The sequence below is a fragment of the Juglans regia genome, chromosome 7 (assembly GCF_001411555.2).
Source record: "Juglans regia cultivar Chandler chromosome 7, Walnut 2.0, whole genome shotgun sequence".
NCBI classification, from domain to species: Eukaryota; Viridiplantae; Streptophyta; class Magnoliopsida; order Fagales; family Juglandaceae; genus Juglans; species Juglans regia.
This window is the reverse complement of record NC_049907.1, coordinates 51,992,462-52,015,274: the sequence shown is the minus strand read 5'-3', so window position 1 is coordinate 52,015,274 and position 22,813 is coordinate 51,992,462. Positions and strand designations below refer to the sequence as shown.

The following is a 22,813-nucleotide window of genomic DNA, read 5'->3' as shown; positions in this document are numbered from 1 at the left end:
AAAATATCTCTTCCTCGTGAACAAATTACAATAATCTGCTCATTGCGTTATATATAGGCTCGTATGTACAATAGCAACTTCCAAGCAAATAACTGGAGCGTGTGAAAGACGCAGGGCGCAAGCCATAATCAGTTCCTCTGACTTTCAACGTCTGACCTTGTCAACTCGACTTTATTATTATTATTACTCTCTCTCTCTCTCTCCCCCTCTATAAATTAACAGGAACCCCTCCCCGCTTAAAACCAAGAACATTCAAATTAATTTCTGTATTCTTTCATTCCGGTCCGAAACAAGTGCACCCATCGTTCATCTTACGTCGATCTGATGGCCAAATCGAACACCAAACCGCACCTTCTCATACCATCAAGTCTGCTGTTGATCACCTGTCTCATAGTATCATTTTCATCCTCTTCGTCAGCCAGGCTCTTGAATATCCCACTCATCAACTCCCCAGCGGATGAACAGGCTGATCTGAACCTCCAACTTCCCGGAGACAACGTTTTTGTGGGCTTCCCATTGAAGAAAGAATCTCGGCATGTTTTACCATGTCATGGTCATCGCATTGAATCTAGCAACTCCAAACGAAGCTTCCCCGCAACTCCGAAACTTACCGGGAAATATGGTCCCATGGTTCTCTCTATGCTTCCGAAGGGGGCGCCGCTTCCTCCATCTGGGCCGGGCAAAGGAATCAACAACTTGAACAACTAGTTCACATGCATGTGTTCCTGTTTCTGTTCCTGTTCCTGCTCCATTTTGCGGTCGATTAGACTCTGTTTCTTGTCTCAATTAATTGATTTCTTACGATTTTTTATTTTTATTTTTTCCTATTCATGGTAACTATTATTTTGGAAGTGTAAATATATATATACTTGCCACTTTTCTTTCTGTCATGGTTAATCAATGGAATGCTCATGTTTTGTTCTTAATGTATTCACATTTGTTACTTTTCATTTTATACATGTTATCAGCTGATTAATATAACGTACCATAGCTTAGGGGAGTGACGACAAGAACAAGGATTAATTTTTTCCCATTTTTATTGCCTTAATTTGCAATTATTTATCACGATGCAATATCTAGAAATCTATCGTTTAGCTTCGAATTAGGATCCAATTCTCCGAGCTATGCTTATTTAACGAAATATCAATATCCATTATTAATTTGTTCTAAATTTAAGGCTTGGCTTTGATTGACAAATCTTTGAAATCATTTTATCTATCATCTCAACATTCAAACATTAACATTCAAATATAAACATTTTTCATTTTTAAATTTTCATGAACATTTTTATCTAAGTATTACAACTTTTCCAAATTTATAAACAAAACACAAAAAATAATTTAATATTTTCATATCTTGATGAAACATTAAGAAATTATATTATAACCTTATTTTAACTTTATATTTTTTTATTTAATTTTTTCTCTCTCAGTTTTTAAAATCTCATAAACATATTAATTCAAACAATTTTGACTATTATTTATAAATTATCTTATTACTATTCATAAATTTTTCATCTATTCTCATATACGTGTAACTAAACGAGACTCAAGTGGTAATGGCCTTCAGTTAGTTGGTTTGAATGTATTGACTTTATCTATTGATTGCGGAGAGCAGTTAGTTTTGATTTATAAGACCAATTATACCGAAGGAGAAGCAATTAAATTAGTATTTTATATATGTTTTGTTGTCCTATATATTAAAATTATCACTTAGATGAAAATATATAAATTTGATTATTTTAATTCTATCTAACGTCGGAAGTAATGATCCGAGAAATACTTTCCTTTTTCTTTTTTTTTTTGTTGTTGCTATAATTATCAAATTGTTTTTCTAGTTCCCATTGATCTGCTTCTGACTGGAAGAAATTAGTCTAGGCAGCCTGCCCTGATCAAACCGTTCTTAATTTATATGATATAATAAAAATTATTCCCTCTATTTTTCCAGTATGTGCAATACTTGAAAAACCCATTATTGAGACGTCACCTCCCCTAAACACTTTAGCAATCTCCCATTAGATTAAAGTTTGAAATGAGAAATGTGTTAAATGCCAGTATTTTTTTAGAGTAATGCTATCAAACCGTTCTTAATTTATATGATATAATAAAAATTATTCCCTCTATTTTTCCAGTATGTGCAATACTTGAAAAACCCATTATTGAGACGTCACCTCCCCTAAACACTTTAGCAATCTCCCATCCAGTATTTTTTTAGAGTAATGCTAATATAAAATTTATATCGAAATTAACCACCACACCGAATTACGTGGCAAAGCCACTGGAAGCTTAAAAGTAAAAAGGTAAAATAGAAAAAACAAATACCTGACAGCCTATAAGTAAAAATTAAATTTTTTTTTAAAAAAACCATTAATGTACGATTCTCCATAACCCAAATTTCTCTTCCGTTCCCTCCCCGTCCTAGCACCATTCTCAGCGTATAGGATTTATTTTTGAAGCGAAGTAAACTCATCTTAACTCAGTATTATAATTTTTTTAAATCTTAATATAAAATATAATAAATAATTTAATTTTTTTAAATTTTAAAATAATAATAATATTAAAAAATAATATTCTAACAATATTTTATCATCTCAACTCAACTCACTTCAACATCCAAACACAACCTCCCTCCATTTTCGGCCCACCTCCAAACTCCCTCTCTTACTACGAAAAAAAAAATTGGAACCAATAATAGATTCAGCTAATTACCGTTGTTGAAAAGTATAGAAGTCTAAAAATGAGTTGAAAATAGAGCTACGTGACTTTGCTTTGCTTAAAAAATGAATCTTATACGTTAAGAATGGTGCAGAAATGGGAAGGGAGAGGGAGGAAAGGGAACAGAGATTTGAGTTACAGATAACGGTGCATTAATGTTCATTTTTTTAAAATTTTGTTTTTTACTTTTAGGCTGTTAGATGTTTCTATTTTATCTTTTTACTTTTAAAAAGAGACATAATTCGGTATGATGGTTCCAGTATAAATTTTTGTCCCTCTAGCATTATTTATTTTTAGATAAATAAGTTATTTAAATGATATATTCCTTTCAATTTTCTAAATATTCTCGTAAAGGACAATGTTACGTCCATCGCTCTAACTTTTATTGAGAGCTACTGTTAAGAATAATTAATTTTTTAATACTTTTTAATATTATTAAAAAAATTTATTAATCATTAAATAAAAAGAAATTAAAATAAAAAATAAAAAATTACAATAGTAATATTGAGTGGTAAGAATGGTAAAAGTATCATTTTTCGCAAGTAGAAACATTGAACTTGGACACGACCCTAACCATAGAAAGAAAGACTAATGTGAACTTTGAACATGGCTATTATAATAATAATAATAATAGATTTCGTGGAGAAGAAGAATAAGAAGAATTTGACTGTGTTAGAGGTCTTGCATGGGTAACGTGTGGAGGAAGTCTTTGCTTACGTTCTCGTTTCACTACGCGGAGGAGGTGAGCTAACACGAGATTACAGGGAACTTGACCCTCTCTTGCCCACGCTCGCCGTGCACCATACGCTCTTCTTGCAGTCAACAATGAAAATGGGTTACCCACGCCCACAGCCACGACATGGGCAAGGGGCAAGAGCGTCTGGTTTGGTGAGTTAATTAGTCATATACGTATATGTATATATATACATATATACATATATAATATAGTTAGAAGTCTGGTCATTATCTTTAATTAAAAATTGGACGTTGCTACGTCTACAGCAACCGAGTTTTTGTACCACAGTGTTAAAACATTTTTTTTTACATTATTTTTTTTGTATTTTTTTTAAAATACAAAAGAATAAAAAAACATAATACTAAAAAAATAAAAATACATTTTGATAATATAATCAGTATATGATCATTTTCTTTAAAAATTATTGTCAAACAATTCGGTCAGTCGGTCAGTCGTGGCTAACTTCCTACAGGGGGAGCGTGTATGGAGCGTGGATGGAGCGTGTATGCGGGATCAGGAGTCAGTACTACCGCCATAACTCATGGGTTGGGTAGGACTTTGGCACTCTGACCTTGTCAACCCAACCCATACTGATGGCTATAAAACCCAGTTATCCCCTCACCACCCTCCCTCAAAACACACACTACTCCAAAATTCCGGAAAAACAAGCGGAAGCGCCCTAAAGAATTAGTTCCTCTTGCCTTTATTAGTTCTCTAATGGCAAAACCATACCCTACGTCTTACCGTTCTACACCAACACTAACATTGTTGATTGTCATTTGTCTAATTATGATATCCACCTCTCCATCTTCTTCGTCGGCCAGGCTGATCTTGAATATGCCTCTCAATTACCTTGCGCTTCCCGGAGACATTAATGCTTCCGGGGATTACCCGTTGGAGAAAGAAGTTGATGATCAGCATCATGTTTTACCATGCAAGTCCAAATTATTATTTGCCCGCAAATATGGGTCGACCATGGTTCTCAACATGCTTCCCAAGGGAGTACCGCTACCGCCATCTGGACCTGGCCATCGGACACACAAAGTCAACAACTGATAACTTGAAAAGCTGTTCAAGACCTATGCATGCATGCCATTTCACCGCGTTTCTTGATTCTTAAATATTAATTCTGGTTTTTTTTTTTTTTTTTTTTTGCTTCTTCATAGTTACTATTTTTTTGGATGCTAAATGCTTGTTACACGAATTATACAAAAATTATAGGCTTATATATAGCTGGCCTGACAGTGTTGATTTATTTATATTTAATTACTAGATCAATGGTATTTCATTTTTAATTTATTTCATTAACCATTGAGCATGCGCACATTAATCGACCAGTCGGAGATCATTTCTTTGAATTCCGATTTCCTTGTCTTCTTAAGATCATATGCATGCATGCATGCTATGCTGCCAGACTGCAGTCCGGACGGTACTAAAATTTGCTAAGAGATTTATAATGTGCTGCCATACAATTTTTTACAACTCAAACTCGATGCAACTTTAAATTTACAAATGCCATAAATGATTGATGAGTATGTGGGAAAAAAAAAAAACCAAGGTTAATTTGAGAGCACCGCAAGTCACGAAGGCAAAATAAGTTCAATTTGTTCCAATGGCTTAACTTGTTGAGTTGTTGTCCACAAACGTTGGCGGCAGGAACTAAAATCTATCGTTGAACCAATACAAATACAATAAAACTGTCTGTCTGTTTGTTATCAATTATTTTCTATTAAAACGAGTATTTAATTTTTTTGTGAAATTATTATTTATATTAAAATTTTAAATTAATAAAAATTAATAAATTTTATTATTTATTTTATATCTTAACATTCCTCTCGCGTGTGAGTTTGACTCTCACTCAATAATTGACTCAACACGTGAAATATTTAATTAAATATAATAAAATATCGTAGAGTTAAAGTTTGAAAACCTCTATTCTGATATCATGTGAAATCATTATTTATCATAAAAATTTAAATTAATAAAAAAATATAAATTTTATTATTTATTTTATATCTTAATTATAAATAGTTATTTTTATCGTAAATATATCATTACAAATATTATTATTTTTTGTCCTGAACGAAACTTAAGTCAAAGTCAAATCAAAACATTTGAGCTGGGTCAAAACTACACTTATGACCAAATACATGGGTTGAACAGTTTTTTGGTTCATTATTTTGTAATTTAAAAGAAAAAAAAAAAACCTGTTGCCTTTTATTTTTTAGCTAATTTAATTAGAAAACAAATATTCGGGTCAGAATGTAGAATACACGCGTTTCTACGTAAGGTGTGTTTAGAGTGCAATGCTACATGGCTGATGTATAGTAATTTTCTTCTGGTAAACCTTGGAATAAACAGTACTTGAGTAAAGTAATCAGGTTCGGAAGTTTGGAGTAGTCAGAAGCGGATGTTTTCGGATCCAATCGGTTGTTTAAAAAAAAAAAACCAAGGTTAGGCAGAGGTTTTAAATGGATAAATTTTATATAATTTTTTTTTATTAAAAACAAGATCTTTTTAATAAAGTATAATATTTTTTTATAAATTTTAAGATAGAATTTATTTATTTTAAATTTGTATAAATTATTTATCTCAAAAAAAAAAAAAAAAACTCGAAATGTCAAGAAAGGACTCGCGCTTCCACATTATATTTAGGTTGCGTTTGGATGTTGAAGTGAGTTGAGTTGAGTTGAGTTGAGATAATAAAATATTGTTAGAATATTATTTATTATTATTATTATTATTTTGGAATTTGAAAAAGTTGAATTATTTATTATATTTTGTATTGAGATTTAAAAAAATTGTAATGATGAATTGAGATGAGTTGAGAGAATTTTTGGTTCCAAACGAAGCCTTAGTGTTAGGAGCCTATCTAATTTCACCAATCTTTTAAGCTTTGTAATGTGGTTGCTCCCCATTTCTATTTATATTAGAAAATTTTTGCTAGACTCCTAAACCCCACTTTAAATGGAGAAATATCACGTGCAAAATAAGCATTTAAAAGTTATAAAATAATCTAAAAAAATCAAAACTCTCGTAATAGGAAACTTATAAAGATAAAAAAAAATTAATCTTGCAAATTAATGCCTAAAAATAGATTAACTTGACTTATCTATGATTTGCCAAAGGAGTTTTGCAAGGAAAAATATATGATCTTGTTCTCAAATTGTCTTAAAAAGAAAATATAATGGATTTTTTTTTTCTCCACCACAAATCAATTGAAATTTTCAGTATAAAAAAAACAATTAAAATTTTGTTATTTTTTCCCAAATGAAATGCATTAATTTTAAAATAATACAATAAATATTCTTTACTAAGGATGTATTCGCAATAAAAAGTACTTTAATCCGAGAACAAAGAAAACGAGTTACTGACTCCTCACATCACATGCATTAGAAAAAGGAATTAGGACGGATATTATCTCAAGAACGAAAATTATTTCTATCTTATCTTATTTTATTTAATTATTAATATTAAAAAAATAATATTTTATCAACGTCTATCTAACTTACTGCCAAACTCTATTTCAAAAAAAAAAAAAAAAAAACTTACTGACAAAAAATTCTAATACGTTGATTTTCCCCGTTATCGGAGGAACAGACCCTTCATCCATGGCGGCGAAGAAAAACGGCGCTTTCTCTCTGTGTTTTGAGGTTCTTTGCCTATGCATGTTATCGGCGGTGGCGATCGAGGGGAGAGTAGTGCCTCTATTGCAGAGCTATCATAAATCCGGTTTTCGATCGACGTTTCGTGCACTATACGATACTTCTAAGTATGGTATTCTCCAACTCAACAACGGCTTGGCTCTGACGCCTCCCATGGGGTTCGTCTCTTTTCGCTTCTCTCTCGTTTAATCATATATTTTCTGGATGTTTTTGTTACTTGGGTTCTCCGAAAATTGGAGAGTAGAATTATTTTAGAGTTCTTATGTTTATTTATCTTTTACTCGTAGGCAATCTGTAGGAGGTGTGTATTTCAATGATTCTACCTTTGGAGTGGTTTAAGTATTGTTTCTTGCATATGACTAGGAATTTGATATAATAATTAGGGAATCTGCCGATTCAGCGTGTAATTCTTTTCCTTTTAGGAGAGATTTAGATTGTTTCTAACGCATAGGGGTGTTCCATATATAATTTGTTTATTGAAATTGTTTCTAATGCATAGGGTGTTTCATATATAATTTGTTTTGGAATATGTGTCGTTAGATGGAATAGCTGGAATTTCTTTGCCTGCAATATCAACGAGACAGTCATCAAGGAAACAGGTATTCAATTATCTCTACCATGGGTCATTTGCCTTGGTTAGTATATGGCAAGCCGATTAATGTACTACATATTTTACATGCATTTTGTGGGATTATTGTATTCTTGATTTCGGGTAATTAGATGGGCATTTCTTATTCGGAGTCTTGAAGAATTAGAAGTTTTTTATGGATGACGAATGATGACTGTAATATTTTGGCAGAGTTTACCTGAAAATTGTTCAGGAATACTTAACAGGCCTGGCATGGAGTCAAATTTCTGTGTTCCTTGTTATGTCAACTGATACACACCTTTCTAGAGGATTTGATATCTTCATCTGTGACTACTGTTTGATTAGTTCTTTTTATGGGTTCTAAATGAGATGGAGAGAATACTCTCTTACTTTCTCTCATTATAGAGTGTCCAGTTAAAACGTGACTGTTGGCATTTGGCAACTGTTGTATTATATATTCTGATCAGACTCCATAACACATACTAATTTCTTTTTTGGTCATTGGCAGCTGATGCACTTATCTCAACTGGTTTGGCTGATCTAGGTTATGTGCACGTCAATATAGGTATTATTCTCGCATGATTCAAATATCTAGTTTATCTTCACTTATATAGATTGTTGTCACAACAATGTTGTGGACTTAATTTATTTCATTGGCTGCAGATGATTGCTGGTCTTCAACAAAGAGGAATTCCGAGGTCTGTTGAATCCTTTAACTTTCAATAAATCATAACTCTTGCCAAATTTGTAATTTGTAACATCAATAGTACATCTTCTTGTCTTTAGGGAATGCCATTTGTAAATAAGTAATGTTCTTTAGGTGAAATCAGTTCTGAAGGTCATTTCTCTTACAATTTATCTTTGAGTTACCTGTTTGAGTGGATCAGATCAAATTGCATCTTAGCATGATAATTTTACCGCCGTACGCTTCATTATTTGGCTTCTCTTCTAGGTTTAAATTATGAAGCACCCTTGGTTGCACATTCATCTTTCTTTCAACTTTTTTGTGTACGCTAGTAAGGATTTTGAAGTTGCCCTAAGCTTTCAGTTTCCTTTTGTGGTTTTTTTAATTGTACAGAATCAATTGGTCCCTGATCCAAAAACTTTTCCATTGGGAATTAAAGATCTTGCTGATTATGTACATGCAAAAGGCCTTAAACTTGGAATTTATTCTGATGCCGGGTAGGTCAAATTTCCTGCAGGCCAGAAGCTTAGATTTTTTTTTTTTTAATATGATTACTCATCGATATTTCCAATGTCTTAGACTACTACTTCAATCTCCTCCCCACTCATCTAACCTAGCTAATTGCATCTCATAGGATTTTTACATGTCAAGTTCGACCAGGGTCACTTTATTATGAAAATGATGATGCAGAAATGTTCGCTTCTTGGGTTAGTTTCTGCTCACTGGATAATTTCATTCCCTATATCACAGATATTTTCTATTCATTTGGGTTTACTTGGGTGGTGCCCCTCTGCACTTTGAATGGTGTTGCCTTTTCATTAAAATATATTTGCCATTTATTTGGAGTGTTTGGAACTTTTTTACATTTCCTTTCTATGATTCACGCTTCTTCCTATGGTGGCATTTTAACATTTTTTTTTGGTAAGTAATTCAATCTTAATAAGAGTGCAAGCTAAATCCATCTCTTGAGAAGGTGGTTGCCCAAAGTGAAAAATAGTGGAGTCATCATATCTGAAAATTAGCATCAATCAAGACAATAACTCAAACTACGAATGATTTTGGTTCTCAAATATTGCGTGATCTCATACAAATTATGAAGTTAACTGATTGATATAGATACTTTTTTGAAAAGTAACTCATTTACATAGGCATTACAAAAAAGAAAAATAATGGAATGCGTCGTCTCACTTGAAAACAATTGGTGGTAAACAATTTGGTAATATAATTTGAAATCAGAAATTATGATATTTTTTTTTTAACTCAGATGAGGAGTTTTGTAAGCGTACATTCTTGACTTTTTACTTGGCCATTACTTGTAAATTTTTTCAATGTTGTCTTAACAGGGTGTAGATTATTTGAAGTATGACAACTGTTTCAATCTAGGCATCAAGCCTGAAGAACGGTATGACCTCATCTTAGTCTCATAATCATTATCAAGTAGCTTCAATTGATTTGATGTGGTTCATTGAACTCCAGATACCCACCAATGCGTGATGCTCTAAATGGAACTGGCCGCACTATTTTCTATTCAATCTGTGACTGGTAATACAGTTTATTGGTATCTTTGGTTAGATACCCAGAATAGTAAAATTTTACCTCGACAGCAATTTTTTGGCCTTATCTTATGGTTTTACAGGGGAGAGGATGACCCAGCCTTATGGGCCGGCAAGCTTGGAAACAGCTGGCGAACTACTGATGACATTAATGATTCATGGGCAAGGTTAAGATTAATTGGACTCCTAGCTCTTAGTTGGCAGTAACTTGGATGTGTTGGTGCTTTTGGTAACTTTTCTACTTGATTACCTGACATGCTCTGTCTATAAAGAGTCTGCACTGAAGTCATTGTATATGGTCTACAATGGGGATACCGGATGTGTCTTTCTCCATCGAATTAAATATAGATATATATTTTTATCATCACTGGGTTCCGGAAAAAAATCCTGACTAATCGCGAGGATGCACAGGCCATCGAATTAAATATGTTAAATAAGCTTTAGGATTGATGACTATCGTGATGGATATACTTGTTAGTTGGGTATGAAAGTGTCCATTTATGCAAATTAAAGAGTTGGTTAATATGGTTAATTGTAGTACGTGACCCCTTTACATGTCTAGAGATTTCACCTCATTTCCAATTCTATGATTCATACGCGATGTATTTCTCTAAAAAAAGGGTCCTTAAAAGCTCTTTCACACTATTCTGATAAGTGCAGTGCCCGTTCTCCTTGTAAAACTGTGTGGCATTTGCAGGCTTGGTTGCAAAATCTTAACACATTATGTACAAGTTTTACAGTTTGCTTCAAAGAAAGAACAGGGTTAAAAATGTAGATTTTTAATTAGCATGTTGGTTGTCATATTGATTAAGTTTTGTTCTTTTGTTTTTAAGCATGACTACAATTGCTGATCTGAATGACAAATGGGCAGCCTATGCGGGACCCGGTGGATGGAATGGTAAAATATGATCTTTATAGACAAAGTAGCCTGTGAAAATGCAGCAATCAACTTCTTCTGTAAACTAGTTTTTTTTATTCTCTTTATTTGCTTGTATGGGCAGATCCAGATATGTTGGAAGTTGGCAATGGAGGCATGACATATCAGGAGTATCGAGCTCATTTTAGCATCTGGGCTTTGATGAAGGTCTCTCTTCAATTTTTTCTACTTTGTTCTTGGTTTTGGCATGGTGTTGGGGAGTCTCTATGTTAGTTATTTTGTGTACTTTGGTATGGGTGTTTGGGCACTAATTGTGCTTCTCTACTGAGTGGCTTATGTTTTTGGGTTGGATCTTAACATGGTACATATCAGAGCAGGACTTGTTTGTTTGTTAGCCCGCATGTCAAGTATGTTCGCATATTTAGGGATTTGACATGAGAGAAAGGTGTTGGAGAGTCCCACAATGCTTAGATGTGGACTTTGGTACAATAATTATGCACTGGCTTGGCCTCTCTGATTGATAGCTTAGTGACAGATACTCAAAGCAGGTCTATATGAATCTTGCTTTCTTTTTGGTTCTCGTAGATTAGTGTGTGTTTCTATTCAGTTTATTGTTAGCAATCTTATGGTAATAGTTTGTAGAAAACATGCGTGTTTTTTCTTCACATGCCTCAATGTTATCAGATCAATATTCCACTCCGAGTAGCGTTGAATTTTGAAGTATTTGTATCTATAGCAGTCAATAGTATTGCTAAGAATTCTGTTATGGGGTTCTCCTAGCAGTCTATGTGAATAAACCTTGCTTTATTTTAGTCACTATATTGGTATCCATGGTATTCAAAGTATTCCTAAGACTTCTGTTATGGGGATTCTCTTAGCTCTATGTGAATGAACCTTGCTTCATTTCAATCACTATATTAATTGAAATTTAACCTTTCACAAACACAAAATTATGAGCTCAAACTTGCAGGCCCCTCTTTTGATCGGTTGTGATGTAAGAAATATGACTGCAGAAACTTTTGAGATTCTAACCAATAAGGAGGTCATTGCTGTTAACCAAGGTGAAACACAGTCTCTCTCGATATGCTTTTCTTTAGTCGCTGCACAAAACTTGCATTCTATCTTTATTTCTATGTTATTTACATGCCACAATGTTTTCAAATCATCGTCACAGAACTAAGTGAACAAGAATACTGTTTGCAGACCCGCTTGGTGTTCAGGGGCGGAAAGTTCATGTCACGGGAACAGATGGTTGCCTTCAGGTTTTCCCCCTCTTGCACCCCTTTTTGGCATATTTAAATGGTGCTACTGACTGTGATATGGAATATAGATGATTTTGAAAACAGTGAGTCTTAGGGGTTGTTTGGAAGATGTTTCGTTTCATCCTATCTCATCTCATCTCATTCCCAAACATCACTCAAACACAAATACTGATAAAAAAAATTACTCAAACACAAACACTTTTCAATTTCAAATATTCAAAATTTTCATCTAATCATTACCTAATCATTACAACTTTCTCAAACTTCCAAACAAAACACAAAAAACAATTCAAATTTTTTCAGATCCCAAAACAAATATAATATTAAAAAATTATATTCTAACAATATTTTAACTTTATAATATTTTTATTCAACTTTTTCTCTCTCATTTTTCAAAACCTAATAAAACATCATAACTCAAACTATTTCACTATTATTCACAAATTATTTTTCTACTATTTGCAAATTTCTCATCTCACCTCATTCCCCAAGCATCCCCTCTAAAGGCATCTTCTCCCTTTTGTAATAACAAGGTGGAGGATGTTGTATTAGGTTCAAAACCCATGGAGCACATATGTAACCTAGCAATTCAAAAAAATAATATATATATTTATATAAATTTCTTTTCTCACTTTTGAGTTTTCTCTCCGTACAATTTTCACTTTTCTCCCTCTCCTGTTTTCTCATGACTTTACGTAAACTCATCTCTGGTGCCTCACGCCAGAGTTGATTAACTCAACTCCTAGTCAGTTTTTCTGGTCTTGTATTAGTTTATTTTTCATTTTCATCTATGGAGTATGTTAGGCACTTCAAGGTGGAATCAAAATCCTTTGTTTTCATGTTGGAGGGGGGTAGTAGCATTCGTATTACTGAACGTAGCAGAAGATTGGTCAAAAGGCATGTAAATGCCAGGGGGTGCTTCTTGCACTTGGTAGAACTTGGATTTGAAAAAAAGAGGGGATCGGTGCTGGTTGAAGGCTTAAAGGGCAATGATTGGGAGGATTCTGGGTAAAGTTGTTGGCCATCATCCGAGAAGGGCACTGGAGGAAGAAATTTTTCCACCCTCCAACAGGACCTCATATGTAGCGGCATTGAGCTTGCTGGCAAGGAGTGTCCCTGACACGATGGCTGACAGGAAGCATGCAATGGGAGAAAGGTTGTGCAGCAGACCTATCACTGACATGGGTGGTAGGGGAGCCCCTGTCGCAGGTACTATGTTGGGAGATGTAGAAGGGGTGCTGTGGGAGGTCAGAGGCCATTTGTCAGGGCTATCAGAAGAGATTTCGGCTCATATGAGGAAGGTTGATTGGGGCTTAAGCACGTTAATGGGCCAAAGAAATGGAGCTGCACAGGAACAGGTCTGGAAAGGCTGTGCAGGAAAGGATATGCAGGATCAGGCCTATGCAAGAACTGAAGAGGCCCATGGATCAGGCCTGCATAGGGTTTCTCATCGGGTTGGGCCCACAACCCAGAATCCCACCAAGCCCATGTGCCTTCAAGCCCACCAAGCCTGTGAGCTTTCTGATCCTTCTCGGGCCCGAGCCTCTACCTTAGGTTCGAGTGCCCTAATCCCGTCGACACCCTTGCCGGCGACCCTGCTGGCAACACAAACATCGCCGCAGACCCCGTCGTTCCTACTGGCACTGTCAGTGCGCTGCTTAAGGGCACGGCAACAACGACATCGACTTCGATAGCACTGTTTGGAGAGGAAAATGACGCTGCTGCGCTTCCCAGGCTATCGGAGGCTTGACGCCGCCACAGAAAGGGCCGATATGCTCAGTCAAACCCTTGGGTTGCAACCTGGACCCTCTCTCGACTTGGGATGAAGTCTCCACAAACCCAGTGGTCGATAACCCATCGAGAGAGGATCCGTGGGTATTATTGTGATGTGGGACAAGAGAGTTGCTGATTTGCTGGAGGAGCTTATTGGGGAGTTTGTGTTTGCATGTTCTTTCACTACTTTGGAGGATGAATTTGGGTGGGGTTTTGTGGGCGTATATGGACCTAACAATGACAACAGCATGAAGCTTATTAGGGATGAGATTGCTGATTTGTGTAGCTGGTGGGAGGGCCCATGGTGAATTGGAGGTGATTTCAACACTATTCGGTTCTCGAGTGAGAGGTCGGGGGTTTCTAACTCGGGAACAGCATGGCTGACTTTTCAGCCTTATTTCTTGAAATGGACTTGATTGATCTCCCACTAGTGGGGGGTGACTACATTTGATCAAACGAGAGGGCATGGTCTCGGCTGGACAGATTTATTGTCCCTCCTTCCTGGGACGCACACTTCCCCACTATATGCCAAAAACACCTCCCTAGGCTTTGCTTAGATCATTTTCCACTTTTGCTGGACTGCGGGGGTCTTCATGAGGGGCGGAGATATTTAAAATTTGAGAATATGTGGTTGAAGGGGGAGGGGTTCATGGACAAAATCAGATCATGTTGGTCCTCCTATCATATCTCGGGCACCCCCAATTTTGTGTTAGCGGGAAAACTTAAAGCCTTGAAAAATGACTTGAGGACTTGGAACATGGAAGTCTTTGGGAATCTAAATGACCAAAGGTATAATTTTTTTCAGGAACTGTAGCGATTTGAGGACAAAAAGGTGATTGGGGCCCTCACGGCTGATGAAAAGGAAAGGAAAATGGTTGTAAATCTTGGGCACTTTGGTTGAAGGAAGGGAATAAGAGCACTAAATTCTTCCATCGTGTTGCTAACTCTCATCGAAGAACCAACGCCATTGAGGTTCTCCATTCCGAATGGAGGATCATATCAGACAGGGTAGCCATAAAGGAGCACATAGTCCACTTTTATGACCAACTCCTCAAAGAGCAACACCCCTGGCGGCCCAAGGTAGATGGACTGACTTTTTGATTCTATCGATTCACCTAGTGTATTGTGGTTGGAAAGGCCGTTTGAAGAGGAGGAGGTGTTTAATGTGCTAAAAAGGGATGGGAAAAGACAAGGCCCCCTATGTTGTTCCCCTGGTTTCTCTTCCTTCGATCAACGATATAGCAGGTTCAACATCGGATTGGATTCTGAATAAAGATAACGGGTTTCTACAAACCCTGATACTTTCATATGGAGAACAAGGAGAATATGAAAAGCAATTTAAAACACTACTCACTGCAATCGAGGCAAGCCACGTGCTTGAAACCAAATCTAAGTTTAAGAAAAGCAGGGAGTTAAAGAATCTTTCATGGGCAATTAACTGCGATGCTAAGGGAGGTATCTCAAGTCGAGGGAAAGCTAAAGGGAGGGCTTTGTGATGTTCGGGTTGAGGATTAGTTTTACGGAATCTAGGGGATGGGGTCGGGGAGGTGTAATGATAGTTTTCCAATTCGGGTTTGGTGTATTTTGGGTAGGTTTTCATGGGTTTTTGGGTCATTATGGGCTTTCTTGTATGGGCTAGGTATTTTTCTTGTGTACCTTTAGTGTACTTGGTTACTCCTATTGATATATATATATAATATTATTATTTATCAAAAAAAGGACAAGGCCCCAGGCCCAGACGGTTTCACAATGGCTTTCTTTCAGGCTAGCTGGGATATTGTCAAGGAGGATATCATGATGGTATTTCTTGAATTTCATTCCTTCTTGAAATTTGAGAGAAGTCTCAATACTACATTTATCGCCTTTATCCCAAAAAGGGCGGATCGGTTGAGGTGCAAGATTTTCACTCCATTAGCTTGGTGAGTGGGGTCTATAAAATCATCTCCAAAGTGCTAGCCCAGCGGATGAGCGGAGTGATGGGGAAGATCATATCGAAGTCCCAAACCGCCTTTGTAAAGGGGAGGCAGATCATATGATCATTTCAAAGATCATAAAATACTTGACTCTGTCCTCATTGCTAATAAATGTTTGGAAAGTCGAGTCAAAACCGGCATTCTAGGTATTTTATGCAAGTTGGATATGGAGAAAACTTTTGATCATGTAAATTGGGATTTCTTGGTGCGCATACTTGGCAGGTATGACTTTGGGGAAATGTGGTGCTGATGGATGAAGTATTGTATCACTACAGCCAAATTTTCTGTTTTGGTGAATGGCACTCCCGAAGGCTTCTTTAATAGTTCTCAAGGATTGAGGCAAGGAGACTCTTTGTCACTTCTTCTCTTCATCTTAGTAATGGATGTCTTAAGTAGAATGTTGAATGGAATGGTGGATGGGGGTTTCATCTCGGGTTTCTCAGTAGGTGGCTCCACTCATGGTAATCTCTCAATTTCTCACATTCTCTTTGTTGATGACATGCTGATTTTTTGTGAGCTAGATCCTGATCAGATTCGCTCTTTAAGAGCTCTCTTGCTCTGTTTTGAAGCCGTCTCTGGCCTCAAGGTCAATCTTATGAAATCTGAAATTGTACAAGTTGGTGCGGTTGATAATCTAAGCGAATTGGCTGATTTTCTGGGCTGCAAGGAGTCATCCTTGCCTATGAAGCATCTTGGTCTCCCTCTGGGGGCCCCTCATAAATCTAAGACAATGTGGGATGGGATTGTCGAGAAGATCGAGCACAAACTAGCAGGTTGGAAGCGTCTTTATCTGTCCAAAGGTGGTAGAGTCACTCTTATTAAGAGCGTACTCTCTAATCTATCCACATATTTTCTTTCCTTATTCCCCTTGCCTGCAGGTGTGGCACATAGATTGGAGAAGACCTTTCGTGATTTCCTATGGGGCAGTTCGGAAGACGCGAAAAAATTCCATTTAATCAAGTGGGAAAAGGTTTGTACACCTTTGTCTAATGGTGGATTGGGGCTTCGCAACTTGAGAACTTTCAACAAGGCTCTACTAGGTAAATGGTTATGTCGGTATCACAGGGAAAGAGACGTCCTTTGGTGGGAAATGATTGACGTTAAATATGGGAGCATGCGAGGAGGTTGGTGTTCCAATGAAGTAAGAGGGATCTATGGCGTGGGTGCGTGGAAATTTATACGCAATGGCTGGGCAAATTTTCTTGCTAATTGTAGGTTTGCAGTGGATTGGGGCACTCAAATCAGTTTCTGGCACTACACTTGGTGTGGCGAGGTTGCTCTGAAGAGCACTTTTCCCTCTCTTTTCAGGATTGCGTTCGATAAGGAAGCTCCAGTTGCTAACAATCTGGACATCTCCTCAAATTGGTCAGTGAGATTCACTAGAGCGGTGCAGGATTGGGAGCTGGGAGATATTACCGATTTTTATAGCACGCTACATGCGCTGAATCTACATACTGATGGAGAGGATTGTTTGCTATGGTCATCCTTAGGGAACAAGAACTTGTCAGTGCTTTTCTTTTACAAAGTATTATCGACACACCCCTCCAATGCATTCCCTTGGAAGTGCATATGGAGGACTAAGGTTCTCTTAAAAGTGGCTTTTTTGGTTTGGCTAGCATCCCACGGGAGTATTCTGACTATCGATAAGCTGAGAAGGTGCGGCCTCTACATAACAGACCGGTGCTTCATGTGCAAACACGATAGTGAGTTAGTGGATCATCTACTCCTTCATTGCGAAGTAGTTAAGGTTTTATGGGACGACATCTTCACAAGGCTAGGTATGCCATGGGTAATGCCTAGAAGGGTGATAGAGCTATTGGCATGTTGGAGAGGAATCCGGGGTAAGGGGCAGATCGCAGTTATTTGGAAGATGGTGCCTCTTTGTCTAGTGTGGTGCACTTGGAACGAAAGGAATAATCGCTGTTTTGAGGAGGAGCATTCACCGGAAAGGTGCCTTTTTGAATGACACTTCTTTCGATGATCTTTACGCTGCTTTTCGCAGCCCTTAGCTTGTATCTAGGCTCTTTTGTATACCCCCTGTGTACTCAGGCCTTGCCTATTTTCATGATTTAATATATTTCTTTTTACTTATAAAAAAAAAAAATATATATATATATATATATATAAATACTGATGAATCTTTTCCAAGCTAAATGTGAATCTTTACCCATAAAAAAAATCGCATCAAAGCCAAATGTGATTTCATTCCAAATATTCTCTAACTGAAGGCTGATAAAACTTCCACTATGCTCCCTCCCATACAGGGTTTTGATTGAAGAGGATATTCTTTATTCACTTTGTTCTCACAATCAAATACTTAGGCTAAACCTCGGTCCCTATGAATATGTGCATATACATGTGCTTATGTTGTCTTTAGTGAGAAAACAAAATATAAAAGTTCTCAGGTTCTCAAATGTAAGGTTAAGAGGATATAATTGTGTATAAGATTTTTGCAGACAAAAATAATAGGAGCAACAACGAGATGTATAAGTGTTTGTTGACGGTTTGGAAATTTCATGGCTAATTGTATATATATTGTACCTAATGAAACTTGGTTCATTTAATATGATTATGCCTTTCAGGTTTGGGCGGGTCCTCTATCTGGACATCGACTAGTTGTTGCTCTTTGGAATCGCTGTTCGAAAGTGGCCACTATCACTGCTGGATGGGATGTACTTGGGCTTGAATCCAACACCGTTGTCTCAATTAGAGATTTGTGGCAGGTGAGGAAAGTTACCTGCATGAACATTTAGTAAGAGTTTTGATCTTTAGTGAAGGCCTGACTGGTCACTTCACGGGCAGGTTTCAGATGAGTCCTTGAGATGGTATATAAAGAACCTTTCCCCCTTTCTCTTCATGCATGCCAAATTGATGTCCCCATTAAATCCTCAGACCTTGACCCAGAAGATTCCTTTACAGCATCCTAAAGCAGTTGTGTTTGGAAGACGCATTCTGATCTAAAAAATCTTTGATTTTCAAAATCCTTTTTGAGTATGTTTATATATGTTCTATCTCCTAAACCTCAGATTGAAAGTGGGGTTTGGTCCTAGGTCCTTGGTGAGAATTCACTAATTAAGCTAGTTGGCACCTTCAATATCTTTAGAGCTTTTTTACTCAAATAAAAAAAAAAAAACACATCTTTAGAGGTTTTAAGGACACTAGCCTGTGAAATTTAATTCCCTATCCTTTGAAACTAGTTTAGTACTTGGCTGCATCGACCGTTTATCTGCTAAACTATTATTTGGCAGGGAACTTGATTGGGGTTAGTGCATGTTGGACATTGGGTCAAGGATATTTGTTTGACTTTGAACTTGGAAGTTGGAACAGTTTAGGATTTTTCGATGACAAATTGGAACATTTTTTTGTCTAAGCAAATCAATTTATACAACTCATCAGGCTTACAAGTGAAGTGAAAAAACCTTTATTACCTTTCAAGTTAATTCGAGTTTTTGATCTTCCAAGGTATTTTTATGATTAAATCATGACTGCTTGCAGCAAAAAGACATCACAGGAGATGCAGTGTCATCATTCAGTGGCCGAGTGGATGCCCACGACTGTCAGATTTATATTTTCACCCCCAAGACAGTGTCTCGCTTTGTGATTTAGGTCATCGTACCATTAGCCCATTGGATGTTCAGCTGTTTTAGGTTTAAAGCATTTTATGCAGCTTGTTGGACCCCTTGGCAACATTTTAACAGTAGTGTGGGTCCTTCTCATGCATTACAGATACTGTCGCCAGGTTGTGTATGAGTTTTTGGTGGTAAGCAAGCAATACCTGTAACATATTGTTCATACAAATGAAAATTAAATCCTGTAATGTATGTAGTGCAAAGACTGCTGCGAATAATAATAGAGAAAATATATTTGTAATCGTGAATTGTGCAACTACCGCGTAATCGCTTTGAAAAAAGTAAATAAAATATGACTTACATGAAAAAAAAAATTAATTTTTTTTATAGTGGATCTTACTCTTTTTTAAAATGATTATGCGACGTTTACGTATTTTACAATTATATGTAGAATTATTCCAAGTTATTAACTTGGTGTTGATGATATATAACGCTCCAAATCAAGCGTTATACATTTGAAATACTTTATTCACATTCCTAAGGTTATTGTACTGGAAGAATTTATCTTTTAACTATATAATGTTTAATTATAGAAAATTCATTATCGACAAAGAAGATTAGTTGAAAAGTCTGTATTTGTAAGTATTTTTTATTTATTTTTACATGAACCCTGAAGCTGACGTGGTAATATCAGAGTGGGACAATAAACAAATTATTTTTAAAACACCATCGTATACATCTGGATCTTCCACCGTTGGATCATCAAACAACCTGTGGGCTGTGGTCCTCTAAGTGCAATTTTATTTATTTATTTATCAAGGCTACGGGCCAACCAAACCATTTCCCGCCATGTTAAACCTCAGTACTCCATCCTTAGTTCCCCCTGTTCAATTCAACCCAAAAATCCCCCAAAGCCCTAACTCTAGATTTACCAACCCCTGCCAATTGAAGCCAGCATCCAATAACATTTGCAAATCCGAGTGTCGGACCGAAAGGGGTATCGAATTCCAGACCGGCGACACCTTCTTCCGCCAAGAGAGCGCTACGGGTCGAGACCTAGGCGTGCTCGCCGCCTCGCTCTACAAGAAATCCAAAGGTGAATTGAGGGTTCTTGATGCGTTGTGCGGTTGCGGGATCCGATCTCTTCGGTACCTCGTTGGAGCTGAGGCTGATTTCGTCTGGGCGAATGACGCAAACGACGAGTACAGGAGGATCATCTCGGAGAATCTATCTCGGGTCGTTTGGAGGGGTTTGGAGGACGAGCGGAGATGGATGGTGACGCACTTCGATGCGAATCGGGTCATGGCGGAGTGTTACCTGCAAAGAGAGTTTTTCGATTTCATTGACGTGGATTCGTTCGGAAGCGATTCTTCGTTTTTGAGGTCATCGATGAACGCTCTGAAATTGAATGGGTTGCTTTATGTTACTTGTACCGATGGATACACATCCGGTGGTCACCGGCCTTGCCAGTGAGTTCCTCAGTTTTGCAGCCATGTAATTGGATCCGATTCACGAATCAGTTTGATTCTTTAGATTATAGGCATTTAATTTACATATACTACTAGTGCAGGGAGACGTCACCCAGGACGCCTTCCGAGTAAAGCCTATGATATACTGAGATGTTGAAGCTCAGTTATGCTTGACAGTTCACGTTTCGACGGACTGTGTTCCTCCCATTTTTTTTTAGCTGCGTTGTTTTACACTACTTTACACCTCTGAATTGATTATTATATCGAACTAACTCTTTATTTATCTAGCCTGCTTGTTATGCCATTTTGCTGCTTCCAACAGGACAGTTGATGACCTGTGTATTTCAATTATCGCTAGGACAGATCTTTATCTGCATATGGGGCTTATGTTCGCCCAATGCCGTATTCGAATGAGGTTGGTTTGCGGATGCTTATAGGCGGAGCTGTAAGGGAAGCTTCTGTGCTAGGCTATCGCGTCACACCCCTATTTTCGTACTACTCGTACCATGGACCTGTTTTTCGAGTCATGCTCCAGTTGAGCCGTGGGAAGCTTGTTGATCATAGGTAGATGTGGATATACCTGCGCTCCAGTTTTGTATTCAAATGTACCTATATAAAAAAAAATAAGTTTTGTATTAAAATGTTTCGTGATTTATCTAATATTATATGTAGCTGATTATCGTTTGCTTCAACTGTTAATGGCAGGCATTATGGATTCATAGGCTACTGCCACAGCTGCGGAAACTCTCAAGCCTTTTCATGGGATGAATTAGGTCATATGAGTTGCCCCTGTGGTGATTCAAAGGTATGATGTTCCTCTACAGGGTTAATCTACCTTGCATGCAAATGTTCTGTTGGGTATTTCGATTTGTTTCCAGGTTTCCAAATCCCTTGTGGTTTCGGGGCCCCTTTGGACGGGACCTCTTCACGATGCGGCCTATGTCACACAAATGCTAAATTTGGCGGAGCAATGGGGTTGGGTGGGCAATGTCGAAGGAGCTGAACTCGAGAAACTTTTGAAACAGATGGTAGATGAAAGTGACCCCAAATTGTCATTTGGGTACATCAAGTTGGATGAGGTTCTCCTGCAATATCTTTTCATCAGTTTCTGTCTTCTACCATATAATATTTGCAAATTATAAATGTAGTTTTTCATTTATGTACCAGGTGGCAAGCCGTGCCAAAATAAATTCTCCACCCCTCCGGATCATGATGAGCGCCATGCACCAGGTAATGTCCCCAGCAATCTCTTAGGGGCAAGCATTTCGGTTGTGATTAGCCAAGAAACACATGGACGTTTGTATTTGTTGCAAGTCACATACATCCTCGTTATGTTTAGACTTGGATGATCATATGGGAATGCTTTTTGGTATCCGAAGATGAAATATAAGCCGAGTTGGTTTCATGCAGGAAGGGTACGTAGCAAGCAGGTCACACATTTCTCCCAATGTGATCAAGACAAACTGTCCCATGGCAGTATGCATGAGAATTGCCAAGAAACTACAGGATTCCTGCACTGGTGAATGATTTGGCAGGTTTAGTTATACTGCTCAACAAACTGGACGTCAAAGCTATACCTAGTTTTGTTGCCAGCACATTTTTATCCACGATGTGCAATGTTCAATGGAAGGAGATTCGATTCCGCGTCCACTTCTACAATCTGGTGTCCATTTCTTGTTTGAGATTTTCGAAAGATTAAAAGTCATGAATGGATGCAAATGATTATGAAGTTCCAAAGAGTATGATTTCAATAAGGCTGTACATCTTGACCGGATTTTTTTTCCAACCCAGATTTTCAATCGGGAAACCGGATTCCAGTTCCAGGTTCTAGCCCAGAACCTGAGTTGCAAAATCCGAATACACCTGATCCGGGTACCAGGTTGTAAACCATTTTTATTTTTATTTTTATTTTTATTTTTTTTTTCTAAGCTTCGTATGTTCGTCTCCA

At 37.2% G+C, this 22,813-nt stretch overlaps 2 protein-coding genes across 2 annotated transcripts; both read left to right on the top strand.

Moving 5' to 3' along the window:
* The first annotated feature begins 6,819 nt into the window (after positions 1-6,819).
* Positions 6,820-19,704, top strand: LOC108991875 (alpha-galactosidase 3). The gene is made up of 15 exons (XM_018966273.2): positions 6,820-7,273; positions 7,656-7,714; positions 8,213-8,269; positions 8,368-8,402; positions 8,783-8,886; positions 9,024-9,096; positions 9,733-9,791; positions 9,866-9,931; positions 10,026-10,109; positions 10,776-10,840; positions 10,944-11,026; positions 11,790-11,880; positions 12,023-12,081; positions 18,410-18,550; positions 19,323-19,704. The coding sequence occupies exons 1-15, from the start codon at positions 7,062-7,064 to the stop codon at positions 19,431-19,433; spliced, it is 1,299 nt and encodes a 432-aa protein (XP_018821818.1). The 5' UTR covers positions 6,820-7,061; the 3' UTR covers positions 19,434-19,704.
* A 531-nt stretch (positions 19,705-20,235) lies between these two features.
* On the top strand, positions 20,236-22,594 carry LOC108991933 (tRNA (guanine(26)-N(2)/guanine(27)-N(2))-dimethyltransferase). Its single transcript, XM_018966360.2, has 6 exons — positions 20,236-20,865; positions 21,229-21,429; positions 21,571-21,670; positions 21,744-21,944; positions 22,033-22,095; positions 22,276-22,594. The coding sequence occupies exons 1-6, from the start codon at positions 20,246-20,248 to the stop codon at positions 22,390-22,392; spliced, it is 1,302 nt and encodes a 433-aa protein (XP_018821905.1). The 5' UTR covers positions 20,236-20,245; the 3' UTR covers positions 22,393-22,594.
* Positions 22,595-22,813: the final 219 nt, after the last annotated feature.